Genomic DNA, 26,305 nt, shown 5'->3' on the forward strand with positions numbered 1-26,305 from the left:
GGGCCACATCGCTGTTCTAACCTATTCGCTGTGTGGAGGATCCTCACATGATTTAGAACCCTGAGCACTCAAGAGTTCCAACTCCATGGGAAGCTCCCACATATGGAGAAGATACAGATATATCTATATAGATAGTTGTAGATATTGGGCTCAACACAGCAGTGGAAGAATAATAGGAGAATAAATAAATGTGGGGTTTGGGGGCCAAACACATGGCTCCACAGCCCTATTCACTTTGCTTGCCCTCTATGCACAAGTAAAAAAGTAAGGTTAAGGACCCCTGGACGGTTAAGTCCAGTCAAAGGTGACTATGGGGTGTGGCGCTCATCTCACTTTCAGGCCAAGGGAGCTGGCGTTTGTCCGCAGACAGCTTTCCAGGTCATGTGGCCAGCATGACTAAACCGCTTCTGGCACAACGGAACACCGTGATGGAAGCCAGAGTGCACGGAAACGCCATTTACCTTCCCACCACAGCGGTACCTATTTATCTACTTGCACTGGCATGCTTTTGAACTGCTAGGTTGGCAGGAGCTGGGACAGAGCAATGGGAGCTCACTCAGTCACGGGGATTCGAACCCCAACCTTCTGATCAGCAAGGCGAAGAGGCTCAGTGGTTTAGACCACAGTGCCACCCACGTAAAGAGGGCTATAGTACTCAACTAATACTTTACAAAATATACACATTCCTTGCCAAATCTGTTGAATGCTTGAAGCAGGATATATCAGCTGGATAGCTCAGTCAGTTATCGTGTGGTGCTGATAGCACCAAGGTTGCAGGTTCAGTCCTGGTAAGAGACAGCTGCATGTCCCTGCACTGCTGAGGGTTGAATTAGATGATCCCCATGGTCCCTTCCAACCCTATGATTCTTTAGCATACAGTGTGGATCTGGATACAACTTTCTTCCTTTTCTTCTTGAATTAAAAACCCACCCTCCCCTCTGGTTCCCAAGAGAAGCGTTCACTTGACTCATCTCTCATTGGTGACAAGGTACACATCACAATCACCAGAAAGTGACAGCATGACAATCAGGCAATACCAAAATGCTTTCCAGCAAGAAAGAGCCTTAGCCAGCTTTTACTTAACAATGGCAACTTAATAGTTGCAGTTTTTCAGTTGGTTCTTTAATCTTTTCTCAGGTACTAATGCCACACTCTACAAAGAGATCCAACCTTCCAGGATCTGCCTTTACATAATAGAAACTGTATAACAGCACATTTACTCAGAAGTCCCGCTGAGTTCCAAGGGGCTTACTTCTAAGTAATTGTGCATAGGGCTGCAGCCCAACAGAATGATCCTGCACGTGTCTACTCAGAAATAAGTCCCACTGTATATTGTCTGCGCTTAAGAGGTGGCAGGTATTTTCATGAAGCCTGAAATTATTTTCTTCTTAAAACTCAGGTAACTCACAGCTAGATAGATTACAAGGGCAAATTTAAGGTGCAAGTTCCCCCGGCCAGGGATGGTCTTGCTTTTGCACAGCACAGCTAGTGGAAAACAACAGTTCCATGAAAAAAATAATAATCCATTTCTTCCCCATCACAAATTTTGAAGGCTTCTTATTCACTGAACAAAGAACTCAATGCTTCGGGCTTCAGAGGTAGAACTTCAACTCAAGAAGTACATTACTTTTCATGGAAGGTGAACAGACCGTTCTACAGTTCTTCCCTTTGTAGAAATTGCTGTCTTCTATGTTTCTGCTGTGTTTGCAGCACCAAAGTGACCTCTCTGGGGTGTAAGTTTGGGATGGGGTTACTCCCTATGCGGCAGTAGATTTCTGTATCTTGTTATTTAAGGGTCAGTTGTTTAAACCAACTAGAGATGTCTCATCACAGTCCTTTTTTTCTGTCTGTTCTTCTAAGTGCACCCCCATCTGGTGAAAGTGAGGCACAGCTGATTTTCCCCAGGGACATTTTCTACAGCATGAATATTTTCACACCTTTCCTTCATTGCCATTTGGAGATGCATTCATGAAGAACCAACCAACTTGGCCGAGTTACAGCAATATCCAGGATTAGTGTAAGAAACCCCTATGGATGCATCCCCCCGTACTACACAACAAGTGGTTTGGAGCGAAAGCTTCAGGGGCTGCCTTATGGCAAGCCAGGGGAATGGTAACAAACCAATCAGCCGTACTTGCTTGGTGCTCCCTTTAGCAAGAAGGGGAGGGAAGTGGTATTCTAGGCAATTAGGCATAACTGTCGTGACGGTGAGGTGTCCTTGGCATCTGACAAAGCAAAATTCAGCTGCTCCTTTGCAACCACGGGACAGACGGAATAAGAACACACAAAATGGCTAAACGCTGCAGGGAGCCTCCAGTGCTGCTACCCAATTTAGAGGACATTTCCATGTGACCAAAAGCCCAAATTTAATGCAGCCCTTGGAATGCAAGATTTCCTACAGGTCTCCAGGGCTGATGGGTGTAAATCCTGAGAGGAACGGCTCTGCCTTGACTTTCTTGTCGTTAACAGAAGTGTGGACCAGGGCTACCTCTTTATGTCCCTAGCTGCAACCCAGCAAGCTGAGACACAGTGGGACAAGAACCCAAGGTGCAGTCATACATTCCCCCACCCCCAATCCTCTTCGGAAGACTCCATCATTATGAATGTTCCAGGTGTAGGGACAGCCTCCAGTTCTGCTGCAAGATGGTGGTTCTTTCCCTCGGTTTTTCTTCTTCTTTGTAAAGTCTAGAATCATGACCCCTGTGTCCCTGGCACCTGAGGTTCAGGTGTAGTTTCCTGGACCACCAAGGGGAATAACAAAGACAGAGATATCATCTCCAGAGCCCAGCTTGTCATTGGCCAGCCTCCAGCCACGTTCCTTCAGAACCCCTCTGGACCTCACCACCAACTCCTGGGCCACCATTGTGTACCTGGGAAACAGAACCAGCCCATCAGAATGCACACCCACAATGCAAGAGATGTGGTAGAGTACAGGTTTTTTAAAAAAAAGTACTTCTTTTAAGTGTGAATGGTGTTCACAATAATGATCTCATCCCACCTCATTCCCTGTGCAAGTAATTAGGAAATTGTAGGCCAGTCATTCATTTACTCTCACTCACCTTTCAAATTTGTCCGGGCAGCAGGTGGGGGTATAAGGATCTGGCCCATTGGCCAGAAAAGGTTCCCCACCCATTTTTAAAAACAGTAAAGTGCAAACGGTTGGTTGCTTATATTCAAATGTATGTAATGAAGTTCCAACTTTAAAAAAAGCAAAAAAAATTAGCAAAAAAGTGGGCAGCATAGAGATGGGATTTTGAACGGAAAAACAGCTACCAGTTTAAAAGGTTAAACCCCTCCTTCTCCCCACACCTACTACTCAAAATTGCAACCTCTTAAGGCTGCTTTTAATTTCCAAGAAATTGGTGCTTCATTACACAGACACACATGAACAACAAACACGTACTTTGCCCCTAAGACCTAACACCACCAGGGGACTTGAAGGTAAGAGAAACAAAAAGCATTCATGTCCCAGAATAGAAAAGAGGTAAGAGAATAATCCAACCCCAGACTGAGAGCAAACAATGGACCTCAACCACTCTGGTGTAAGTATTCCTCGGCACACAGGTGCAAAACCTTGCCCCACTCACCTGCAAGGGTCATTGGGCTCATAGCCCATTAGGACATCAAATACCACATTGGCAACCTCTCGGTCATTGGTGACATCCCAGAGGCCATCTGTGCCCAGCACCAGCACATCGTCAGGGCAGTGCTCGTACTGTGTGAGGTCATAAACGCGAACCTGCAGAAAAACGTAAGGGATGCAGCCTCACTGCTCTGGTGGCGAGGTTCTGCAAATGCTTTTCCTCAAGGAGAAGCACTTTCTGAGTCCTGTCACTCCCCAGAGGTGAGGAAAAATTCTGCGCTTAGACACCCCATTCATAAGCGTGCACAGGAATCTTGGAACAGCAGCACTATAGCTACCCAGTAGAATTGTCCTGGACACTGAGGTCCAGCTCCGAGGGTCTTCTGGTGGTTCCCTCATTTTAGAAGTGAAGTTACAGGGAACCAAGCAAAGGGCCTTCTCGGTAGTGGTGCCCGCCCTGTGGAACACCGTCCCATCAGATATCAAGGAAATAAACAACTATCTGGCTTTTAGAAGACATCTTAAGGCAGCCCTGTATAGGGAAGTTTTAAATGTTTGATGTTTTATTATATTTGATGTTTTTATTTGTTGAAAGCCACCCAGAGTTGCCAGGGCAACCCAGTCAGATGGGCAGCATATAAATAAATTGTTGTTGTCTTGAAACCTAGCTCTTGTCTTCTGCAGCTACACCAATCTTACCCACTGTTTCAAACCTTTCTATAATGCGCTCTCTCTCTCTCTCTCGCTCTCTCTCTCTCTCTCTCTCTCTCTCTCTCTCTCACACACACACACACATGCAAAAGCCCCAGAATTTTTCTGCCTCAGAATCTGATCCCTTGTGAGCCCTCCCTCCAGTGTCCTAAAGGGACTACTGTATAGATTTGTTGATGGTGGTGGACAAGACCTCAGTCCAAACGCTCAAGCCTGAATTAGAAGCACCACCTGTGTGGATGTGTGTGTGTTGTACAGCCTGGACACATGAGTGGAGTGTGTGTGTGTGTGTGTGTGTGTGCTGGAGGTGTGTGTGACAATCCTGCAAATCAGAATGGAGTGTGACAGAAAGAAGCACCTTGCCTGCAGCCAAACCTGGTTTGGAGAGCTAAGGGTGATCAAAAAGCTCCAGGTGCATCGTTTTGGAATATTTGATGAAAAATAAAAATATGCTGTTACTGAGCAGCTGTAATTCCAGGAAGTAGAATCTGAGCTCTGATGAACTCACCTCTGGCGTGCAGGACAGGAAAGGTTTGATGTGGATGTTGGAGCTGTACACCTTGAGATCATGATCACCCAAACCCCGCGTCACCCCAATAGTTGCCATCATTCGAGCCTAGGAGGAAAGTAAGGTGGGGGAGCCTTTTAATAGGATAGCAACATAATGAGCATCTGTGCAACTCGGATAGGCTCCTAGCACTCTGGCTTGCCTTGCATGCAGAAGGTCCCAGGTTCATAAGTATGGAAAGAAGGATCAGAGGCAGTCAGCCATAAAGCAGAATACAGATCTCAATTAAAAGAGATGTCTCAATTTTTGAGCATGCCACATGCCTCCTCCCATACCAGCCTGGCTATGCATTAAGATGAAGCCTTTCCCTGGGTGCTATCAATTGATGAACTATGCATGTACAAAAGAGAGGGCCATTTCTGTGGTGGTGCCCTGACTTCAGAACACTTTCAGCACCAGGCCAAGACATTCCTTGTTTCCTTGTTTTAAATTGGTTTTATGGGCTTTGTTTGCTTTCTAGTTTTATTATGTGTTGTCATCCTGTTTTTAGTGTTGTATGAAGTGTTTTTATGCTTTCTCTTATTTTATAGGGCACTGCATTACATTGTATTGCTGTGTATCACCCTAGAACCCATCAGAATGAAAGATGGTTTAAATTTTTTTAACATAACATACATTGTGTACTATGGAGTGGGGGAACAAGCAGGTAGGTACCATACAAAAATTGCTCGGTGCAGACTTACCAATGAGCCGTCTCTGTCAAAGCCAAAGTGTGCTTCTGACACCAATATCGCATACCTCAACCTATATTATTAGGTCTACTCCGAATCATAGAATCATAGAGTTGGAAGAGACCACAAGGGCCATTGAGTCCAACCCCCTGCCAAGCAGGAAACACCATCAGAGCACTCCTGACATATGGTTGTCAAGCCTCTGCTTAAAGACCTCCAAAGAAGGAGACTCCACCACACTCCTTGGCAGCAAATTCCACTGTCGAACAGCTCTTACTGTCAGGAAGTTCTTCCTAATGTTTAGGTGGAATCTTCTTTCTTGTAGTTTGGATCCATTGCTCCGTGTCCGCTTCTCTGGAGCAGCAGAAAACAACCTTTCTCCCTCCTCTATGTGACATCCTTTTATATATTTGAACATGGCTATCATATCACCCCTTAACCTCCTCTTCTCCAGGCTAAACATGCCCAGCTCCCTTAGCCGTTCCTCATAAGGCATCGTTTCCAGGCCTTTGACCATTTTGGTTGCCCTCCTCTGGACACGTTCCAGTTTGTCAGTGTCCTTCTTGAACTGTGGTGCCCAGAACTGGACACAGTACTCCAGGTGAGGTCTGACCAGAGCAGAATACAGTGGCACTATTACTTCCCTTGATCTAGATGCTATACTCCTATTGATGCAGCCCAGAATTGCATTGGCTCATGCCCTTGTTTAATGAAAATTCTCTCCACTTCTCCAATGATTTTCAAATGTGCTCAGTGCCTCACCTTTTTACCCTCTCCGTAAACAAGTGGAAACTTCAGGTCATCTTCTTCTATCCTTTTATATGCCCTGGTTAGAAAAAGAAATCACACAAAATGTGTTGCAGTGCAGATGAAAGTTAGAATAGGAAGCTGCCCTAGTAAGACCGCTGGTCCATCAAGCTCAGTACTGTTGCTATTGCGTGGCAAAAGCTCTACAGGTTTTCGGACAACAGACTGTCTCAGCCCTACCAGGTGATGTTGGGGATTGAATCTGGGACCTTTTGCAAGCAAAGCCTGTGCTCTACCACTGAGCTCTGGCTGCTGTGAAAAGCACAAGTGAATATCCTCATCCCAATGCCAAGCAAGCAAGCAACAAACTCAGGTCAGAACCATTTCACTTAGGTAATTTCCCTGAGTGTACAGGCATGGATTTGCACAAACACCCACAAAATATATGCTTTTCTCCCACTGTTATCTTTGACCAAGCAGGATTACTTAATCCATACAAAAATCTGCAGAAACTCTTTAGTAGAAGCAATAGCCATATGAGTGTGAGCATCATACGCCTCTATAATACAAAAATAAACTCCCTTTTTAAAAAATGCCTTCATTGTCGGTCTCCGGCTTTAGTAACATGACAAAAAGAAAAAAGGGAGAAGTAGAGACTTTTCTAGTCCAGCAGAGTAGGGCAGTGGTGATGTAACTAGCTGTCACTAGAACACCAAGTTCCTTCGTCTTGCATTTCTGATTGATTCTGGCAATCAGTGTAATCTAGATCAGATGAAAAGAGTTACCAGCCATTCATGTTTTGGTCCCTGTACAGCATCTTTTTCCCCACTTCCTTATGCTGGATTCTTCGAGGGAACTCGAGGTGAGTGAACTCATTCCCCAGCAGCTCAGGTCTCAAAAAGCCCTGGGAGGGGAAAGGAAGAGCAAGTTTAGCGATGAACACTGCCTGGATCTTCTCCACCCAAACAACAGAAATCTGTAAGTCCCAGATCTCAAAGAACCCTCATGGGGGCGCACTGAGCATTCACAAACCCTTCTATGATTTGTTCCACATGCTTTCCTTCAGATATATGTTTGTATGTTTGTATCTCTTACAGAGAAGGTAATTTGGGGAACATTTGAAAGTGCAGTTCCTGCCACCCCCCCTCCCCAACACACACCTATCCATCCTCACTCTCACACACAGATGGAGCATCTAGGACAGGCACAGGCAAACTCGGCCCTCCAGATGTTTTGGGACTACAACTCCCATCATCCCTAGCTAACAGGACCAGTGGTCAGGAATGATGGCTTGTTGAGATGAAAAAGTTATTGGTAGGCATCTAGAACAGTATTGTGAGGGTCAATAGGCAAGGAGTTCTAAAGTGTAGGTGCTGCCACGTTGAAAGGTCAGCCACAATTTTAAGCAGCTTAATTATTTGCCCTAGAAATTGGCAATCGTGACAGTTTTACTGCTTGAGCAAATAGCAGCTCCGAGGGACAGGCAACCTAGATCAGGACCATGGGTTAAATCCCCACTCTGCCCAACATATCATATCTGGATCCCCGCTCCTGCAGCTATTATACAATAAAGAAAAAAACACAAGGCCCAGTCTTGATTAATATCTCATCTTGTTTGGAGCCAAAACTTTATTTTCAGTACAACAGTTGACTCTTGAGGGCACATTTGCATCTTCTGCTCATGGCAGAATTAACAATGATCTCCCCCAAGCCACAAATGTTTTGAAAAACCTTATAAAGTCACATTTGGTTAATAAAAAACCACTCAGCAGAGAGCAACTAGACCTCTGTGACTTGCAAAGGATTTGGTTGAAGTGGTTTTATCAAGCAGCTACCTAATTGCTAGATGAAGCATGAATTAACAAGACTGAGTCTTGTGCAGAAAAAGCTTCCAGGCACAAAAAACATCCAAAAGTGAAAACAGAAGCTGAAATTATTTAAGAGATATTTAAGGGAGGCTAATGCACCAATCTCAGTGAGTGTGCAAGCACCAAAGTTTGGCTGAACAGGCAATAATTTTCCATTACTCTAGACAATCTATCCTATTTCTGTGCAAACGGGGGAGAACCTGATAGACTAAAACCTATACAGACTGAATCCTATGCTATGTCTGGAGATGTCAGAATCCCATTTTGATACCAGGTTAGATGCTCCTGCTACAGCAATTCATTCTCTTCCACACATACATTCAGAGGAAATTAAAGGTGGCTTTGAGATTGGTTGCCTTTTCATCCTGCAATGGAAAAGGGCTTTCTTTGTCCTCCTGGCACTGCTGCCCTAATCAGGGTTTAATTTTCAGAGCTGGCGCTGTGATTTCCATGACTTGCCAACATCTTTAAAAAGAGGCCATTACTCAACAAGCAAACCCTCAGCCAAAGAGCCAGCAACAAAAGCTCAGAAGGCAGTATCTACATTCAGCATACCTGGTAAACCTCGCAAGAATGGGGCCCAGGACTCAAACGGGCAGCAAATTATGCAGTGAATCTCCCTTTACTCACCCCCTTGTGTATTTTGAGTGTAACTAATCCAGAGAAAAGAGGAAATGGGCAGAACAAATTCTATTTTTTATGGTACAAAAGCAAAACTACAGAAGATAATATACATCAGGTTTCCCTCTTGCAATGATTTAAGTGGGGCATTTCAGATCACACTGGCCCAGTGTAAAGGATCGTTGCTCTGGCACTACTTACAGAAAAGGGCTTAAGCTATAAAAGGGCTTTGGCTCAAAGTGAACTGCTCAAGCCCACGGGGGAAGTGTAAGATTGGTTTTCTGAGTGCTCAGTTTCTTTATCGCAGCCAGTGAAGAGGATCCATTACTCGGTGCAATTTCCTCCCTTCCAAGACATGGAAGCTGTTTGGATATAGAACAGCAGATAAGATTCCACCTGGTGTCTTGCCAAGGAGGTCCACTCTGAGCCAGGAGCACCTCTGCTTGCTTGCATTTTGGACACTCTCACTGTGCTTCCCAGGGATTCTTTCCCCTCCTCTGCCTTAGGGCAGAACTCATGCAATATGCAAATAATTTTAGCAAAACCCTGGCAGCTTCTTCCTCTTCTAGGGAATAGAGATGTGTGTGTGTGTGTGTGTGTGTGTGTGTGTGTGTGAACCTTACCTTGCAAGCCTGACTCTAGAATCCGGGGGTCAGCAGGGGAGCAAAGTGAAATGGTGGAAGTGAGCAGGGCCTGTATTACTTTTCATTGTGCAGTGCTCAAGAGCATTTTCGAAGCACAAAGGCAGGAGCCCAGCACCAGCAGAGCCTCTGGACCAAACTAGGCATGACGTTAGTTAAATAAATGCAATTCACACACACATTAGTAAAACAGCAGCCACAGGGAAGCCTGAGCAGCAGCATGACCACACGCGGTGAGCAGGAAGAGTTTAACCCTCACTACCACCACCACCTGCCTGCGATGGTCCCAAGAGGAACTGCCCCTCAAAGCTGCTATGTGCTCTGGAGGGAAAGTCTTCATTGCTTCCCTCCTGATGCAAAGAGAAGTTTGTGGTGCAATTTCTTTAGCACCATGGCAGTGGATGGAAAACACACGTTATGTGGATGGACGCAATTAACACCACATCTAGTTGGGTCCTCTCTTTATTGTACCTTCACTAAGAGAGGCTGGAAATAAGGAAGGAAAAGACTGAATGTTTATCAGCTACAAGATCTGCCACCTCCGAAGGTTTATTGCCAGATCAATTAAAAACATCAATCCTGTTCACGCAGGTTGCTATTCATTTTTAGCACTATTTTTAATGTCCTTGGAGTTCTGAATATTCAGCACAAGGCAGGGTAAATAATACCCCCCTCCATCAATAACTGCAGTACAGCTTCCATTAGCAGAACTGGTTCCTGAGTGGATGATTTTTTTGCTATTCTGTTTTTCAAATTAAATTTCCATTTATAATTTCGTGCTACAAAATAGTATATTCAGTTACTACAAAACAGTATTTCGAGGTTTGTTAGGCTGTACATGTACATATGACTGTAAGTATGTAGGTTTAGACATACTTTTATTGGTGAGCTATTGGGGCGCTTGAAGACATTGTTCATACTGAAACACCTTCTCACGTTTATTCCTGGATGGGTTTGGTTGATAGTGCTAAGTGTTGGGCAGTGGGTTAAAATAAATCAGATAGGGGGAAAAAAAAGTTAATTCTTACTAAAAACTGCAGCCTTTGCCTCTCTGTTTCTGGAGTAAACTCCCTGGACATTGGAATGATTTCCCCATTACGGATGATAATGGCCCTGCAATGAAACATGGAATGAGGACATTAGAGAGCATGTGAGAGAAAGAGACAGTATAGGAAGGGAAAGCAGAAAGGACATCCGTGGGCAAAGGGAAGCAGCAGTATTAGCTAAGGTCCACTTTGCGTATGCTTATTGTCTATACAGAAAGTTGATTACTGTGCAGGTGATTAGGGGAGAAGAATAAGCATGAAGTGTGGCACGAGAAAATGATCTAGGCAGTTGATAAATGCAATGCATTGTCACACATTAAGTAGCCTAAAGAGGCTCCCTCTCCCACAGATTCCTCTTCCCAAAATGCCATCTTATGAGGCACTTGCCATTGCATCATGGAGCTCAGAGACCTATCAGTCAAAGTCTCCCTGATAGCCTCCTGTCAATTGTGCTACCACAATTGGAGGAAGAGAGAATCCTCTAGCTCGCTGCACCCCTTTCAACCTAAAGAGGCAGAATTCATTCCTGCTGTGTTCTAAGGATTACTGTAGCTCCTTATTTCATAAGGAAGGTTAAATCTAGAGGCCTTGTCTTGCACAAGGCCATTCAGTGAGGTCTGTGGATGAGAAGAGATCTGAACACAAGTGTCACATTTCAGCCCAGTACCAGTAATTCTCTGTCTGTACGGGAAGTTGCAGGCACAGGTATTTGGGATTCGTCTCTCACTTCAAAAAAACCTCTCTGTAAAATGGATTAGAGCCTTCCCGAACCTGATGCCTTCCAGATATTTTGGAGTACAACTCCAATCAGCAGGCTCTGCAGAGCTTGTCTGTAGTCCGGGGCGGAAGTCCCCGGTTGACTGGAAGGCCTGGGATGTTCTTGGCATGATAGCCTAAGTCCAGCAGGTTCCTGGCGGGGCATCCTGGCCGATTTAGCCCTCCAAGGCCCACTGCCCCTGTGGATCCTGCTGCCCAAGGTGGTTGCCTCACCTTGTCTCATGGGTGGGCCGGCCCTGAACAGTGGGACATTGGACAACACAAACACATGATGAAAGGAAGCAGAGCATTAGGAAAAATCAATCTAGAAAACAGAGCAGAAAGAATGGAAGGTGATCATGAGAAGAGAAGCATGGCCAACGTAATGGGTAACCATCAACAAAACCATAAGATACAAAGTGTTCAATACATAAATTTGAATATGCACAATACTCACTCCAGCCAACACTATTGATTGCTAACATACTGAGATTGAGCAAGAGAAGTGCTGCTGTTTTCAAACAAAAAAGATTTTATGAACAAAAGAAGACACAAAATTCAACTGAACTGCAATGGTAGGCAACAACTGTGCTTAACTCCCAAAGCCTCCAGGTTTGCTGGAAGTGGCAGTTCTAACTTTGTCTAAGTCTTGCATCAGGATCCCGGTTCTGTTCCACTAAAGAATGGAATATGACATATTTAAATAATTATTCTGGTTTGATGAAAAACTTGCATTTGTCTGCAACAGTGATAGAGTGGATGTGCCACAGACACATTACCAACAAATTTGCCCTTCCTATCTTTTTATCCATTCATTGTTTCCTGCTTGGCTTTTTTGAACATGCACAGAGCAGAGGGTAGCATCTCTGTTTTTCATGCAAAACCACAAAGAAGACTGACAGAGAAATCAGAATGAGGAACAGAACAAGCAGAAGACTCAGTGGGGAAAACAAAACCAATACTTGCCAACTCAACAACAACAACAACAACAACCTGCAATCATTTCCCCTTGTTTGGGAGCCCTTGCTCTAATTGGCATCCTTGTTTCACTTTCATTCATCTATATTCCAAAGGTTCTTAAGGCAACAAAAAGACATTTGATGAGAAAAAAGTCAAAGATGACACACCAAGAAAGTAATGGTATTCCACGTTTAGAAATGAATCACTAACAGCAATTGTAACCATGGACACTGTATCAACTATGGATTAACTGGAGACATCTATACTGCTCTATAGTCTAAAAGTGGCCTAGCAACTATTCCTTAGCCTACTTTATGTATTATCTACTGCTGTCGCTGCCCCAATGTTGTATGGTATCCTTGCCATGCCCCTGAAATGGAAAATGTATGCACATTGGTTTCCATGAAATTGGGGGTGCTACACAATTGTGGTTCCAGATCATGTGGAAGCCTATGCAGATGGAACTCTATGCGCATAGGCTCCTCCTCTTCAGACATTCCCACCAGTGCCAAGATGTTGGGGCTGGTTCCGGGAATACTCACAGTGTTGGGAGTAGGGCCACAAATGCAGCCTCACTGCCTATTCTACTCATGCGAATGATGGCGGCTATTCTCCTTAAACTACAGTTCAGTAAGGAAGAAGAGCTAAGAATCTCTATTGGAGAATCATCACCGTCTCCAAACTGCATTCTCAGGATTCTACTAAACTGGTATACTGCCAATGAAAGTTTGTAACATAGATATACCCAGACAACTCCACACTTGGATTAGAATACAATATCTCGCTGATTACACTCCCACACACAAACACCATGCATCCAAGCTGGTTATGACTTTGAGAATGGCTTCCTTGCAGTTTATAGGTACCATCAGCAAACCTCCTGATTTCCTGTTCTCTAACCTAATTTCCTACCAAAGTGACCACAGATTGACAAAAACAGTTTCAAAACACACCCACATTCATCAGGATGGAATCTACATAACAAAATGGTTGTTGCACACTAAAGCCTATTCCTCATACTGATTAGGATTGAAAGGAGACTATAAAAAGACTCAGAAAATGCAAACAAAAGGTACAGCATGGCCTTAAAGGGGGCGGGGAGAGGTGACTCCTCTAATATTGTCTTTCCCTCTTCACATGCTAAAATCAATAAGACCTGAGATACAAGGGTGTCAGCAACCCAAAGGTGAAAGAAGGGCATTTTGAGCAGGATTTCAACAATCCTGGGGGGGGGGGGGTTGGCCAAAAAATATCAGATACTAGTTTTTTGTTTTAAATCTATGAAAAGCATCTGTCAGATGCTGGTACTCTCAAAATACTTTCATTTATTTTCAACATTTACTAAAGTGTTTGGGTTAAAAATAAAGAAAACAGTTACTCATTGAAATATAGCTCTTTTCATATTTGGCATTAGTACTAGATGAATGTCCTGATTATCAAAGAGAGATTTATTTTAAATTTGCTGCTGCAAGGCCAAGGTAAAGAGACAAGCAGTAAAAACATTTTTTTTGGAACGCATCAACAAACATTGATTTTTCCATGCCTAAGACACAGCACCCCTTCCCCCCTTCCTCTTGTACAGTAAAGCCTGCATGTGTGGGAAGGAAAATGGGGAAACACTTGTTAGCCCTATACCTAATGCTATTATACCTGCTGAAAACACAGACAGAGCACAAGCAGGGCTGGCAGTCCCAATTTTGTTCCCCCACCTCTATTATGTATAGAAAGGATGAACAGCCTTTTCCACACTTAGGCTTCATTGACTCATGGTCCATCCTTCAAGGGCAACTTGTGAAAATGGGTGTACTCAAAGTGTAAAAGTTGGTGTGGCCAATCTTTTCTTTTAATGATGTGGGCTGGTCCAAATGGGACCTTTGGCCTCACAGTATCAGCAGCTGGGTACTAATGGGAGCAACCAGGCAATATATGATTTTTCAAAAGCTAAGTTTTTGAAAAACAAAATTATCTTTTTTAAAAAATGCAGGCGCTTGGTGGGGGTTGTACAAACACCTTTTGGCATCAAAGTGGTTTGGTAACTCAGATAATGACTACGTAAAGGCCAGGGAATATTATTCCTTTCCTAGTGCCACCCTATGTATTTTACTGCCTCCACCATAGGGCGTAGGCAAGCACATGGAGGGGCGCATATTTCTAGATAAACTTTGGTGGGTAAGTGGCTTTCTCTCTAACACTCCTGAAAGACATATTTCTCCTGGGCTCTCATATGACCTTTCCAAGCTCATTTGCTTACATGAGGGCATTCCATTCCGTAACCAACGGGCAACTATGGCTGGGAATGACTTCGGTTCACTTCCACTAGGCACTCAAGGAATCTTATCCTTCTCCTGGTGACATGGCTTGGGCTGCCATGACCCAGCAAGCAGCAGAGTAGCCTTTCCCGCCCTCGTCTCTCTCCTACCTACTGTCACCTGCATTGGCCACGTAGAACTTCCCCAGGAGATAAACCGCAGCCAGGGCACAGCAGCCTCCTGATGCATGCCGAGCCACCCGTTCCTGCTCGATCTGAATGTCCTGGGGAGACAGAAGAAAAGACTCACTTGTGGAAGGCAGTTCTCTGAAGAGAGGTGCAGCACAACAAGACAGGAAGCACACACATGCATCAAGGTGGACAGGGGTGGGGAAACTTTTGGCTCTCCAGATGTTGTTGGACTCCAAAATCCCACTGGCCTTGGCCAGTGGTCCATGGCAGCTCATGCTGATGTGGTCCAACAACAAAACCCAAGCACAGGTCCTCCATCCCTGAATTAGGATTATCTTTTACAGCAATCACCCAAGCTGCCTCAATGCTTTAACATTAAAGCTCTGGTAGCTCCCAGTGCCCTGCCAATACAAGCTGCTCCTTACAAGATTTTTTGCAGTTGGGTCCAAATGTTACACAAAGTGTAAATGCATGCAATGGTAGGAAGCCCAATGATCTGTTTTAAGATGTGGAAAAGCCATGTGGGGGAAGCAGCAATCAGGAGCAGAGAGTGATTCATTCTTTACCCACTCACCACTTTGTCGCTCTCGCAAATAGCTTCCCACATAGGTACCTGCACTTCCAACATGTTTCTTGGGAAGCGCATATACCTCAGTCAAGAACAAAATAGACATGTATTGCTTCTGTTCTAAAGGGTGTGTATAAATTGAAGCATTTCCCTTTAAAAAATGCAGACATTTTTCCAATCCCCACTTACCTAGGTAGGAATGGGGAAGCATTTGCAGATAAATACATACTTGACATAATAATACTGATATTTCTATACTCTGGTGTATGGATCTACTCACTTGAGGTTATCTTTTAAACTTACTAAATCTCTGAAATTGGCTTCACAGCATTTGGTTTCCTCTTGGGTCAAGGAGAACAGCAGAACCCTCAGACTCATTCCTTATTTTACTAATGGAACCACATTAACTCCTAATCGCTTTTAAAGGCAATCAATGCCTATTTTTCCTAAGCTGTTTTAGACCTTTAGTCCTTCCCTTCCTCTTCCAATTTAGACCAAGCTAGGAGGATTTTAACTGCATGCAAATAATTAACATGCATTTTTTTTTAAAAAAAAAAAAAGCTGCCACAGAAAGGAAAAAGAATGAGATTGGGGCTGCAATACATTAAGAGGGAGGGTTAAATCTGTCCTCCTCCTCCTTCTCCTTCTCCATGAACCCAACAAAAATCTGTAGAAACTTCCCTTCCCTTTGCTCCCAAGGTTACCGGCAGTTAGGAATCTGGCAGAACATATTTGCTTTTCAGCAACAGTGCATCCATCCTCTCCTGAAGTAGCTCCCTTATCTGAGTTTGCATGGCTTTAATATGCAATCTTGCAAAGGACTGTGCGCTGTTCCAATGATGCAGTTTGTTTGTGTGTGGTGGCTTCTCATCACAAGATGACAATATCATGGTGTGTGAGCATTGTTGAGGAAGTTTCTGCCCACACATCAATCCCAGAATGCACTGGGCACTTCTTCAAGATAGGATCAGAGAATACACACACACACAATCAGTTCAGTAGGGCTATTCACTTCCTCGTTATTAGAATCAAAGAACTGTAGCATTGTAAGGGACCACAAGAGTCATCTAGTCTGATCCCTTGCAATGCAGGAATCTTTTTACCCTACACGGGCCTTGAACCCACAACCCTAAGATTAGGAGTCTGATACTCTACCAACTGAGCTATCCTGCAGGTATTGTTTACAATGACTATTAAAAGGAACAATAGTGTTTACATGATTAATTATTACAGCAAGGTAGAAAGGAATGTGGTGGAGAGACTTGTAAATATTTTTAAAGGCATTTGGGAAAGGGCTGTAGCTCATTGATAGAACATCTGTATTTCATGCTGAAGGTCCCATGTTCAATTCCTGGCATCTCTAGGTAGGACTCGGAATGTACCACGTCTGAAACCCTGGAAAGTTGCTACCAGACAGTGTAGACAACACTGATGGACAAATTATCTCTATAGTGCAGATTTACATGCTTCTATTGCTAACTTATTTTAAAAGTGGAGGTGAAACAGTAGCAACAGCACATTTACTCTGTGGACTGAAGGTCTGGGGATCACTATTCGACTTCTCAGGCCCCACACCTACACCCAGTTTGTCATGTGGGAAGCCATGAAAAATTATATGCTCATAGTGTATGCAGCTTCTGACTCTGTTACTTCCTGTGCTGCAGCAATGGAGCCTGGGGGCCTTAACTTCGCAAGGCTGAGCTGCAGAGGAACAGCCAAGCAGAGCAGACTCATGATCTGAGAGCTGGGTAAGCAAATACCCTGTCAGACCAAAATAGTCATGGGTTGCCCTGTCAGCATCTTGGCTGCAAAAGGAAGTGAATCCACATTCTGGATGGAGGACAGCCAGGCAGGAACGGAACACATCCCAGATCCTAGAACTGTCTGCAGCTTGCACTTTATACCATGTCTGTCACTGTGTGGGCTCCTCAAAAATGGTTTTTTTAAAAAAACCCCACACAAAACAATTAATTTAGGTATCTTTCATTTGTGACCTCAAATGATTCCAGCTGGGTATCATAGCTATACTTTTCTAATTTAAATCTGAGATTTAGGAAAATTCGGGAGTGAATAATTCACCCAAGGTCACTTGGTCAGTTTCAAGGTCAAACAGAATTCTTTACCTGGAATCTCCCATGTGCAAACTCAGTTTTCTATGTATTGCACTCCACTTCTGTCCAGTAAAATATTTTAAAATGTTTTTATAGCATTGAATCAGACCTTCTTCTCCAGCATACCCATTTTTTCCTAGCACACTCACCATCTGCTTGAATGCATTCTCAATAGCTCCCACCACCAAACTCTCATGGGAAACGGCCTTTTCCATATGGAAGCGTGGCAGGGCATTGTTTGGGACCTCAGCATCTTCCTCAGCCAGAGGAACCCTGTTTGGTTCTCCTAGAACTGTCCTGGGACCATCTTCTAGGCAGATTGGAGGAAGGGATGAGTCTTGCAAGATGTCCACCAAGTCTCGGAGTTGGTCACGGATTTGGAAGTGAAGCAGCTTGGATGCCATGACTGCAGCTCCGCTTCCAGCATGCCCATCAAACAAGCCCCAGTAGTAAAAAGTCAGGCCTTTGGTGCCCTGCAGGGAATGAGGTACAAATCAAATCAAATATAAGAGAGAATTGCCCTGAAGAGCTGAAGGAAACAAAACACATGTTAAAAACCAAAAGAAATGAGGTAGTAACACTACACGATTCCATAAACTTTAATTGTTGAAGCAACATTCAGCTCCTTCTGCACCACTGGTTAACTTAAATCACAATGTGCAAATTTAGAAGCTTAGAGGACATCCTCTTCCTGGACTCCTGATCAACTGCAATGCAACTGGATGATGAAAAACGGAGGGAAGGATCTGTGTGTAAAAGGCTATGGAGTAAAAAAGCTTGAAGGGCACGTATGGCAAATTCATGTGCCACTCATTCCTTTTACAACAACATTGACAATAAATACTGCAGGGGAGAATGGAACAAATCTCAAGGGAACTTCTGAAGTTCCAAACATCTTGTGTCAATACATCAGCTGTGACTGAAATCACTTTCTCCTCTCCTCAAACCAGGATCGAGAAGGTAGATATAGGACTGAGAGCCAACATTTAGAAGGAACTCTAGCCATTGTGTTGCTCACCCCTTCTAGATCTCCAGAGGTTTCCTTGGGGGCTGGGTTATTCCTCACAGCCCGTCTCTTTCCCACATACACTGCCTCACAGCATGCTTGATCCTCGTTGTGTTGGCTCTTGCCAGCATTTATCACCCTGGGCAGAAAGAAAGATGCAATCAGGCAGTGTTTGATTAGATTAGTGAACTTCCTTTTCCCATGCGTCAAGGCGCTCTCAAAGCAAATATAAAAAAATGTAACATAAGCACTGATAACTGGGAAACACTGGCCTGCGAGCGCTCCAACTGGAGAACAGCCTTTACCAAAGGTGCCATGGACTTTGAAGAAGCACAAACTCAGTGCGAAAAGGAGAAACGAGCTAAGAGGAACGCACATTTGGCAAACCCACTCTGGCCCAGAAACCGGTGTCCCCACTGTGGAAGGACGTGTGGATCCAGAACTGGTCTCTACAGTCACTTATGGACTCACTGTTAAGACTGTGTTCATGGAAGACAATCTTACTCAGCTACAAGTAGTCACCGAAAAAGAAGAAGAAGAAGAAAAAGAAGAGGAAGAAGAACAGCTTTTTTGACTTAGTGCCATGTCAATTCTTGCAGGAAAGTGGAAGACAATCTGAAAGAGGGCATATTTGGTAGTCACAGCTTCACACATTGCACAGTATGCTGTCTGCTGACTGGGTAACCTTCCTTGCCTAAGACCTGGCCCTGGAATTGTGTGGTGTGTACACTTATCCCACTTCGCTGGTTTCTTTAGTGCTTGTTGAACTGGTGGTCTGTGGGCATCAACAGGTCCACTAGGCCATTTCTAGTGGCCCATGCACCAACACTGCCACTAAAAATGTTGGTAGCAGCATCAGTGGCAGCATTGTCCTTGGAAGAAAGAAAAACAGCTCAGAGTCTAGTGATGGCTCAGGATCGCAATACCTGAAAGATCATCTGTCCCCATATATACTGTCCTGGACTTTGTGTTCATCATCTGAGGCCCTTCTTTGTGTGCCTCCTCCACATGAAGTCTGGAGAATGGGCCTTTTATGCAGTGACGCCCTGTTTCTGGAAAGCTCTCCCCAGAGAGGTTCGTCTGGTGCCTCCATTATATATATTTTAGGTGCCAGGTAAGAACACTCCTCTTTGATCAGGCCTTTGACTGATTAAAATTCTACAGCCATTTAAATGTGTTTGTGGGAAGGGGGTATTATTGTTTCGTTGCTTCTGTTTCAACTACTTATTTGTGCTTTTATTTTGTATTTTTACCTTGTGAACCTCCCTGAGCTCTTTTGATGAAGTCCAGTATATAAAATAAAATAATAGTGAGGGAAACCATTTGGGCAGAACCTGTTGGTAGCAGTTTTCTTTCCTCCTCCATGGGGAAAGTAGGCAGTCAAGAGCTCTCATCTGGGGCTGATGTTTCCTGAGTGCTCTTTATTACTGCAGGCACTCTGGAAACCTTGGATCAGTTCAGAGCACTTGGTTGTTTACTCCCTCTGTGAAAGAGAAGAGATTGCCACCAATGGCAATCATCCTCATCCCTCACCTTTCCCATCGGTTGTTAAGCGGTATCTCTCAGTTTTTCCTTGTGCTGGCTACAGAAATGAGGGCAATACTAACGTCAGTTGCAAAAAAACAACAACCCATCTTTGTGGGAGGAAATTGTAGAAATATGAAACAGGAAACGTTCCCTGGACAAGAGCATGCAGAAATTCTGTTTGCAGAGCAAAAATGGGTTGACGTTTGAGGAGTGTGGTTGAACAGAGTCTGAGAGCTTGAAAACTCTCAAACTTCCTCTCATGTACACTTTCCCAGAGCTAAGAGGTTAGCAAAACCCTCCACGTGCCTCTGAAGCAACAATGTATTTTTAAACACATAAAAGAACTGGAAGTACAAACAAACTGAAGGAGTGTCATCATTTTAAACTGCAAATGCCCAACCACACACAGAAAGCAAAAATAAATAACTAAGAAAATCATGTATTTCATACATTTATATCCTGCCATCAAACTAATATACATGGTGTCCCACATAGTTCAGTCCCCTGTTTTTAGCAAAGATGCTCTGCCTGTGTTTCATGTGCCTTCAGACCATAGCTTATCTGCTTAAATATATTTTAAGACAATGCCTCCTTCTCCTGAAGCTTTTCTGAAAAGGCAGGAAGCAGAAAGAAGAGTTGGAAGATATATAGTACCTCAGAAAATGAGAAGGAAGTGGAGCACACAGAACCTGCTCCAGGTATCACCATATGGATCCTGGTGGTGTGTTCTTTGCCTGCAGGCTAAATCCAGCTCAGTTGTCATATATCTGCTTGTCCATGACATACAACTAGTGGGGTTGTCAACTTTTCAACTAGCCTGTGGATCTGCTGTAATCATCAGGAAAAAACAGTTCCTTTCAATTATGGAGGGGGAGAGTGGGCTTATCCTGGCTGGCTTTGCCCCCACCATCATGCCGCCACACATTGGGAAATTATCTACCAGTGAGGTGATTAGGATGCCAGCCCACGGAGATACTGCATGAGTTTGGATAGCTTCCCCCAACGAGAGCAGGGGGCAGGAACACAATGGCAGGAGCAGGGCCAGCTGGTACAGGCCCCACTGCAAGACAGCAAACTCCTGAAGATGGAGATAGATCACTTCCAAGCTGTGAAAAGCTTCTCCTGGGAGTTCCCTGCTGTTTGCCACTGTCAAGGGCAGGGATGGGCAAATACTGTACATCAAATCTTGCAAAACTGTTTCTCCTAATATGATGCATTTTCGTACGTTATTTTTCACTAATATATGCATTTCTATGCACACATTGCACTAGCATATATATTTTTATACACATTACGTGGCTGACAAACTTGCATAGCAAAATTTGGAGAAGTGCGAATTTCAAAAGAGGGCTGTTTCAGTTCATGTCTTGTTTTGGGAAAGCGGGAATTAAGCAAGTCCTCCAATTGTGAACTGAATCAAAATTATCCCTGATCCCTGGGTAAGAAAAACTGCTGCAGAGGCTGCTTGAAATTTGGCAGTGCTGTGATTTGGTGCATATCATGTGATTCAACTTACTGTTATCCCATAAAGACTACAGCTGCAATCCTGACCTCACTTATCTGCAAGCAGCTCCCACTGCATTCAATGGGACGTACTTCTGAGTAGTCATAGTTTAGACTGCAGCTTACATGGCACACCTAGACTCCTTCTCAGAAATAATGTCACCCAAGTGCGTTGAGTTTTAGCTCAGCCTTCACAGTTTTGTGGGCCGCTTCAGACAGCACAAAGAAATGTGCATCTACAAATGATAAAGCATAACTGCAACAAACATGTTCATTATATGGGTAAGATTCTTAAGAAAGCGGGAATCAAACCCAGATTTGTGTTTCTTACAGTTTGTTACCTATGAAGTGGTCCTTTGGTACATTTCTAACCTTAAAAGAACCTTAACTTTCTACATTCTCCAGCAATGCATGATGAAAGTATGTACAGTGGTACCTCGGGTTAAGAACTTAATTCGTTCTGGAGGTTCGTTCTTAACCTGAAACTGTTCTTAACCTGAGGCTCCACTTTAGCTAATGGAGCCTCCTCCTGCTGCTGCTGCACCGCCAGAGCACGATTTCTGTTCTGATCCTGAAGCAAAGTTCTTAACCCGAGGTACCACTGTAAAACAAACAGGCATTAGTGGATTAGGTTGGCTCATTTTGAGCAGGGCCATGGCACCATTGGACAGTTATGTGCAGAGAGAGGCACTAATCCCAGATGGCAGGTGCTGTGGGCAGCAATGGCAGCCTTCCCACACCCAGCTATTCCTCCAGAACACTGTGGCTATTCCTCACTGTTTGACATTAGACCTAAATGTTCCCCAGGCCTATCACACACATCCTAAACAAGCCTGCTGCCCTCAAGTGCCCTGGAGGAAATCATCCCATTGCCAGTGTTGAAGTCCAGTCAGTTTTGGGCATTGAATGGAGGGATGTGCCACCTTGCCCTCTGCCTCAAGCAGCAAAATGCCTTGAGTCAGGCCTGGTTATTTGTTTACTTCTTATTTATTTTATTTCTGAATCGCTTCTCATGAGGCATCCTGAAGCGATGTACAACAGTTATGTGCAACTGTTAGAAGATGGTGGTTTTTATTATTATTAATTATTACATTTATATACCACTTTCATCTAGGAAGTTCCAAATCCTGCAAATGGTAATGCCCAGACAGTTTCCACACAGCTACAAATATATGTTTCCATTTACAGCCAAATACCCCTGTTTTAAACACTTTTACTTTGAAGCATATTTTAATCCAGCCTTCCATTTAAGTGCACTTACGCCTCAGGCTGAGATCCTATGTATGCTTAGTTGAGAATAAGCCCTACTGAATTCAGCAGCATTTATCTAAGTAAATATTCACTGCATAAACACAACCTGCAACTTTGAGAGTAACCAGTAATTTTAATGGGGCTTCTCCAGAGGAAACAGATCCAAGTGTTCAATTGACAACAATGGTCAAGGTCTCTCCTTCCCTAAATAAAAAGTTCAGAAAGAAAAGAAAACCAGATCAGCAAAGGGCACCTCCCCTATCTAGATAATTATTTTTAGAACCTGTATCATTATCTCAGGGCTGAGCCCTAGTAACCTTCTTATAACCAAGATGTGTTTTCCTGCCAAACAAAGGCAAGCTAAGGTCAGGGACAGAGCGGCAAGGAGTCATCCACTTTTATGAAAAGTGGAACGTTTCACTTACTGGAAACCGAAACTATAATTTTATGTAGATATGTGAAATGTACATAGGAATAAAAATAGAATAAAAGAGGGAAGGAATAAAAGCTCTCTTTTATGCAGTTTCAGTGTTTTGTAATATAAACCTTATGAATTATATGTTTTTTTAAAAAAGAGACCCAGCTAAAACAAGCATGAGACCTTTGTCTGTCCAAACTCCTGTATTTCACCAGCTAGATGCCAATTTCCCCAAATACTGCATCTTGCTATACCCCATAAAAGCTTTAGCTGCTGAATTCCTATCCACAGAAACCTGCTCAGAATAATGTGTGGTGATCTTAGTGAGAATAAAAATTAAAAATTCACCCACACAAGCCCCAGACATCAGAGGGTGTATTTTCTGTTAAAGTAGTTTGCTATTTTTGTATGTTCTGGATTCTCTCCAAAAATACATTTAGCCATATTTTCAAGCTTTTTCTTCCAACTGCAAGGACAAGAGAGCTGCTTGTGTGGGTGTGCATGAGAGCCAAAAGTGGGTTAACATGAAATGCAAGACTGCATTTAAAATGTCTGTTTTTCCTTTAACAGTAGCAAAGTGGGGATGGTAATTTGATGGGGACTGTGGAACATGGAGAGCTTTATTTTTAAACTCATGATGGCTTGACCCCAAGAGATCCTGATTTTCAGTGTTTAATCATCTTGTATATGGCAAAATCTGGAATATTTCATGAATTCGAAGGTCATCCTCCCTCACGAGCTATACTAATCTTCTCTATATTGTATTTATTATGAACAAAGCTGAAGAAAAAGACAGGAGCTGTCCATTTGTAATGACAAATTGTGGTGGGTGGGTGTTGTTGCAAGAAATGATCATTTACAAACTTTCTGAAGAAAAGAAGGTTAGGAGACTCAGTCTGATAGCATCACTGACCTCTCCCAGCAACTAATCCAACACCTGCCTGCCTTACCTTTAAAGAAGGCGGCAAGGAACTCAAGCCTTTCCTGGACTCTCAGCTGCACCTAATGTAAATCATTCAAGAGAGACAGATTCTCCCACAGCAAGCCTATGCACAGTTCCTAGAACATAAAAATGTCACTGTGCACCAGAGCTTTCCAAACTTTTCATGTTGGTGACACACTTTTTAAACATGCTTCATTTCACGACACAGTTAATCAGTTTGACTAGCAAGCCGGGGGTGAAACTAACACCTTTCCAGCCCTGGGAGGAGCGTGGGAGAATTTGTGCAACACTTACACACTGCAGCTGACACACTAATGTGTCGCGACACAGTTTGGAAAGCTCTGCTGTACACAGCTGAGCTCACTTCCTCATAAGGATCAGGTTGCATGTAAACAGGTAACAGTCTCAATATGCCTTTAACAGCAGAAGCGGAAAATAGATACACAGGCAGTGTTCCATGTTTTCCCTCCTGCACATCACCCAAAAAGAAGAAACATACTGGATAAAAACTGCAGAAAATTTGCATGTGTTGTTGCATATAACTAAACACAAACTTTAAAAATAATTGCTACAATTTAAGCACAGCGAGGAGCTAACCTGTATGCCTGCTCTGTCTACTCTCCTGGTGATGGGCAACTTCAAACACCCTCCCTTCTCCTCTGTATCTTCTTTCTCTTCTTCACTGCCCACCAAACGAAGACTGTCCTCTGCGAAACCGGACACAGAGCACCCTGCTAGGCTTGGTTAGCTTAAAGAACTACTCCCAGCCCCATAGCCCCGCCCCGTCTTCTCCATGAGCGGCCGCAGAGCATCCTCAGACCGTCCAAGGTGAGTTAAGCATCTTGGACAGCTGACTGGCTACGCGACGGGGCTTCTCCACCTGACCGCTTACCTGAGCTCACAAGTCCTCAGAGAGCGGGGGGCGCCAGGCTAACTTGCAAGAGGGTGAGCGGCGCGAAGACCCACGGCGCAAGAGTGGGGGATGTGGGGTGGGGTTGATCGCGTTTGAGGAAAGGGCCAGTATCAATTGATCAGCCGATTGGAAAGGCCAGAGCCCGAGTCTCATCGCGTTACCTCATCTACACCCTCCCTTCTCGACACCCTCATACTAAGGGAGGTATGGCTAGAATGATTAAGAAAGGCTGGAATCTACCTCGACGTTAAAGGTTAGATTATAGGAGGGGCTCTGGTGCTGGATCCGTATTCCACAAGGACCATCTTGATGCATGCGGCAAGCCCGCAAGCACCACGTGCGCCCCTACTGTGGTAGAAAAAACACGCGCTCACCAACAGGTATTCAGTGGTAGACTGCCCCTGGAGCTGGAGGATCGCTTTCCGAACCATACATAGACAGTAAGCTCGCCTTGGCTCTGAAAGCCCTTATCTTTAAATCCCAAAGTTGTCTGAACATGCTCAGAGACACTTTACCACCCACTACACGCCCGAGATTGGGGAGGGCAGAGAGGGAGAGACAGACAGACATAACTACAAGACCCACAAGCACGCACCCCCCCACTTAAAAATAATAATCTCTGGGTGGGGTATGCTTCCCAGCGGTCCCGCGAAGCAGCCCTCTCCCCGCCTGCCCTCCCCTCTCGCTCGCCCTCTCCTACTCGGCGTAGCCGGTGCTCCAAGGCAGGCGGCGGCGGCTCTCGCGGGGGCTCTGGACGGCTCGGCCCGTGTGGTCATCCGCCCGCAGAAGCTCCTCGGGCGTGAGCTGTAGGAAAGCCGGTCTGGAGAAGCTGCTTCGGGGCGGTTCCCGGCAGGGACCGGTGCTGGCGGCGGCGGCGGCGCTGGAGCTGGGCCCGGGGGCAGCGGGCGGCGGAGGGGGCGGAGGCGCCGCCGCCGCCGAGCCGGAGGAGGCCGAGACGGGCGGCGGGCTCGAGGGGCTTCCTCCGCCCCCCAGGCCCCCGACGAGTTGCGCCATCGCGGAGCGCACCCTGCCCAACATGCTGCAGGAGCCGCTGCCGGGCGCCGCGGGCTCGGGGAGGCGGGAGAGGGAGGCGCGCTGCCTGGCTCCGCTCCCCTCCTCCGCCTCCGCCCGCTCGGCTCGGGCTGCAGCTCCGCCGCCAAGTCAGGGAATCTCCGAGCGAGCACCTTCCCCCTCCCCAACCAGCTTCCAGCATCCTCTCGGGGCGCCCCGAGCCGAGCGAGGGCCTCCCTTTCGCGGGCGTCTTCAGAGCCCCGTCCTTCGGTGTCCTCCCCACCCCAGTGGCCTCTGGGGCGAAAGCGACTCCTTAGCACCTCACCTCGGAGGAGTCCCTCTTGCGCGCGCCCTTTCCCCCCCACCCGGCTGCTTTGGAGAGCCTCGCCCGCAGCAAAGTGGCTGCCCCTCGTTGGCTTCTTATTGTGTGGACTGAGATTTA

General features: G+C 45.0%; 1 protein-coding gene across 3 annotated transcripts; it reads right to left on the minus strand.

Annotated features, from left to right (window-relative positions):
- Positions 1 to 1,073: 1,073 nt before the first annotated feature.
- Positions 1,074 to 26,103, minus strand: PPM1J (protein phosphatase, Mg2+/Mn2+ dependent 1J). Of its 3 annotated transcripts, none has more exons than XR_014549031.1 (11): positions 25,553 to 26,103; positions 18,310 to 18,436; positions 17,441 to 17,764; positions 14,592 to 14,704; positions 10,439 to 10,523; positions 7,066 to 7,184; positions 6,296 to 6,359; positions 4,803 to 4,910; positions 3,588 to 3,739; positions 2,400 to 2,870; positions 1,074 to 2,319 (listed from the first exon to the last, which is right to left on the minus strand). XR_014549031.1 is itself a non-coding variant. In XM_083617511.1 (10 exons), exons 1-10 carry the CDS (start codon positions 25,888 to 25,890, stop codon positions 2,723 to 2,725), a joined length of 1,578 nt encoding a protein of 525 aa, XP_083473637.1. In that variant the 5' UTR covers positions 25,891 to 26,103; the 3' UTR covers positions 1,074 to 2,722. The 3 variants fall into 3 exon arrangements, 1 of the variants encoding a protein (XP_083473637.1); XR_014549032.1 differs by having other exon boundaries at positions 1,074 to 1,184; positions 1,215 to 2,870; XM_083617511.1 differs by having other exon boundaries at positions 1,074 to 2,870.
- Positions 26,104 to 26,305: the final 202 nt, after the last annotated feature.

This window comes from Podarcis filfolensis (assembly GCF_964270895.1).
Source record: "Podarcis filfolensis genome assembly, chromosome: 6".
Lineage (NCBI taxonomy): Eukaryota > Metazoa > Chordata > Lepidosauria > Squamata > Lacertidae > Podarcis > Podarcis filfolensis.